Here is a 2,714-nt window from a genome sequence, read left to right on the forward strand (position 1 = left end):
TATGAGAAGGGATGGAGAAGTGGTGGAACGTGTGGACAACATCAACATCAATATTTCATCATTAAGTGTAAATGTTACTCGGATCTCATAAAGTGATGAACAATTTTCTATTTGTTGATTTTTGCAATTAAACATGAACAAAAACTGGAATGCAATAAAAAGTGGGTCATTAAAGCAGGACTACAGACTGCAACCAATTTTTCAATAGTGCACCTGAATAAAATCACATTAGGAACCAGAATCAAAACAAAGAATTGAAATCAGAACCATTCAAATTCAAACAATGTCTTACCCTGGACAATAATAAACATCCGAGTTTGCACTCATCTACAGAGCAAAAATTATAATGAAAATTTCAATTAAATCTAACCAGCCGCCGACAGCATCCGATGGCAACTCTTACAACCTGAAAGTTGTGGCTTTATATACAGCATCTTGCATATTGGTGTTCCCCTGGGCAAAGATACTTAACCCCACGTTTTCTAGTGATCTGTGCTGAGTGGGAAAGTGTAAAGTACTTTGAGTGGTTGGTATGTCTAGGAAGGATTTAAAGATTTCCCCATTTGCCTGATAAAACAGTTATAGCTTGATGCTGATAGTCTGTTCTATTTTAATTCACTATTATCCTTTTTAACCTGCAGTCTGAGTTAAACTAAAGACATCATAGCTGCACAATACATCGATTCCTAATTGTCACTGCAATATCAATGTGTGCCTTACTACATTTGCAAATGACAGCTTGGACATAATAATTGGTAGGATATTGAATTGCAAGAGTCATACATACAAATTCTGCATGTCCACAATATGTTTGTCTGGTTTGATAGACTTTGTAGTAATTGAGATGTGGGGGGAAATATTATGTTTTAGAGTGAGAAAATGGGGATTAATCTTAGGGAGGTTTCCCACCTGAGTTCGGTTGACTCAGTTTGGTGGCGACCAAAATTGCAACATTTGTTCCATCTCCAGCTGCTGTGGTTCTCTTTCATACTGCATTGTGTAAAACCAACCAAACCCTTTGAGCAACCTGATCCCCTCCTCACCTGCAGGGGCACTGCACCAAGAACCACTGAAGGAAACGACCAAAAAACCTCTTAAAAAGTCACTGAGCGCAATTTCCGTCTTCACAAAACATAAACAAAAATTGAGTGGTGTCAGATTTTAGCAGTTGGAGGATTTCTCTTTCATCTTTGGCTAAAGACCACAAGCCATTTCTTCCGTTAAAGCAAGTCTCTCACGTTTGATTCGATTGTATTTACCCAGAATGCCTTGAGCTGTAGTCCTCTTCCTGCTTCTAGAGCAGTCTCCAGTCCACTTGGAGTTCACATATGCATTCTAACTACACCAGAGTTCACTTAAACCGAACCAAGATCAAGGTTTGAGTTAGACTAGTTAGTCCGCTTCAGAGTTTGATACATTCCTCCCCAAATGAACTGTACTTTCTAGACCAAGGGTGTCCAAAGTCGGTCCTGGAGGGCCGACATCCTGCATGTTTTAGTTTTCTCCCTGGTTTTACACACCTGCATCAAATGATGGCTCATTAGAAGGTCTAAGCAGAACACTGACTTGCTGAGGAGGTTGTTACTACCACCAGGGAGAGAACTAAAACATGCTGGATGCCGGCCCTCAAGGACCGACTTTGGACACCCCTGTTCTAGACAACCGACCAGAGTTTGATTAAACCAGGCCAAACAGGGCTGGTGGGAATGCATCCTTATTCGATGTGTAGCATTTCGATTAAATGCTTCACAACTCTACTACAGCTGAACATTAATATCTTGCCTATATTTACAAAAATTAAATTTAAGAATGCGCTCTTAGCTCTATGTTTATCTAGCTGCCTTTTTAAGTCACTGATCATGATCTTTTGTTTGTTCTGTTCCTTCAGACACATGTTGAATGTAACATGGGAGCACAATGACTTCTCCTTCAACAGTAATGGCTACCTGGTGAACCCAGCCATGATAGTCATCACTCTGGACAGAGAGAGACAGTGGGACAAGGTAAGCTTTGTGCTCATTTCCCAGAATCTTCTCTTCAAAATAACTTATGTAATGAGTGTTTCAGCTCATAAAACGGGAAAACAGAGGTACTCTGCAGCTGTAGCCCATTGGCTCTGGAGCAGAAGATGGACTTTCCTCATACCAATGAAAGAACTAATGGAGCATCGTCTCCCTCTCACACATGCTTCATTCACATACACTTAGACACACAGTCTCCAACGTTTCTGAGAGGACAACAGAAAGACAACAGAGTCAAGTGACTGCACTTCATCAGTTTGTTTAAAGACGGGTGCAAAATGTAGCCAAAGTGGTGAACGTGATGCTTAAAACATACTCATAACAACATCCACTGGTACTTTAAAACATATTATGTTATACGTATAATTTAAGGTGCAATACTTCTTAACATCAACAAGTTATTAGGCACTAATGGCAACCAAAACTACTTGCACATAATTAGAAAAGTTTTCACAACAAAAGAAATACTGTGCGAATCGATGCTCCAAAGAGAAGCAATTAATTTTCTTGTTATGGGATTATACTTACAGCAGCATTATAAATATATCATATAGTTTTATAAACTAAAACTTGCTACAAGCTACAAAACTGATAAATGGACCGTGAAATGCCACAAAAACAGATTTATAATCTACCAGTTTAGGATAATAAATACAATTAAAGCTCCGCGGAGCCTCAAGCGGCCCTCGCAGC

The 2,714-nt window shown here is 39.4% G+C and overlaps 1 protein-coding gene across 1 annotated transcript in view; it reads left to right on the plus strand.

Moving 5' to 3' along the window:
- Nucleotides 1-2,222, plus strand: part of LOC106936057 (glutamate receptor ionotropic, NMDA 2C-like) — a 43,777-nt gene extending 41,555 nt beyond the window's left edge. Inside the window, exon 4 of the mRNA XM_015016836.1 lies at nucleotides 1,889-2,222. Coding sequence (XP_014872322.1) covers nucleotides 1,889-2,207 — 319 coding nt within the window. The 3' untranslated portion in view covers nucleotides 2,208-2,222. The remainder of the gene's footprint in view (nucleotides 1-1,888) is intronic.
- Nucleotides 2,223-2,714: the final 492 nt, after the last annotated feature.

This window comes from Poecilia latipinna, unplaced genomic scaffold (assembly GCF_001443285.1).
Source record: "Poecilia latipinna isolate Pla-1442-1.1 unplaced genomic scaffold, P_latipinna-1.0 Scaffold2070, whole genome shotgun sequence".
In the NCBI taxonomy this organism is placed as follows: domain Eukaryota; kingdom Metazoa; phylum Chordata; class Actinopteri; order Cyprinodontiformes; family Poeciliidae; genus Poecilia; species Poecilia latipinna.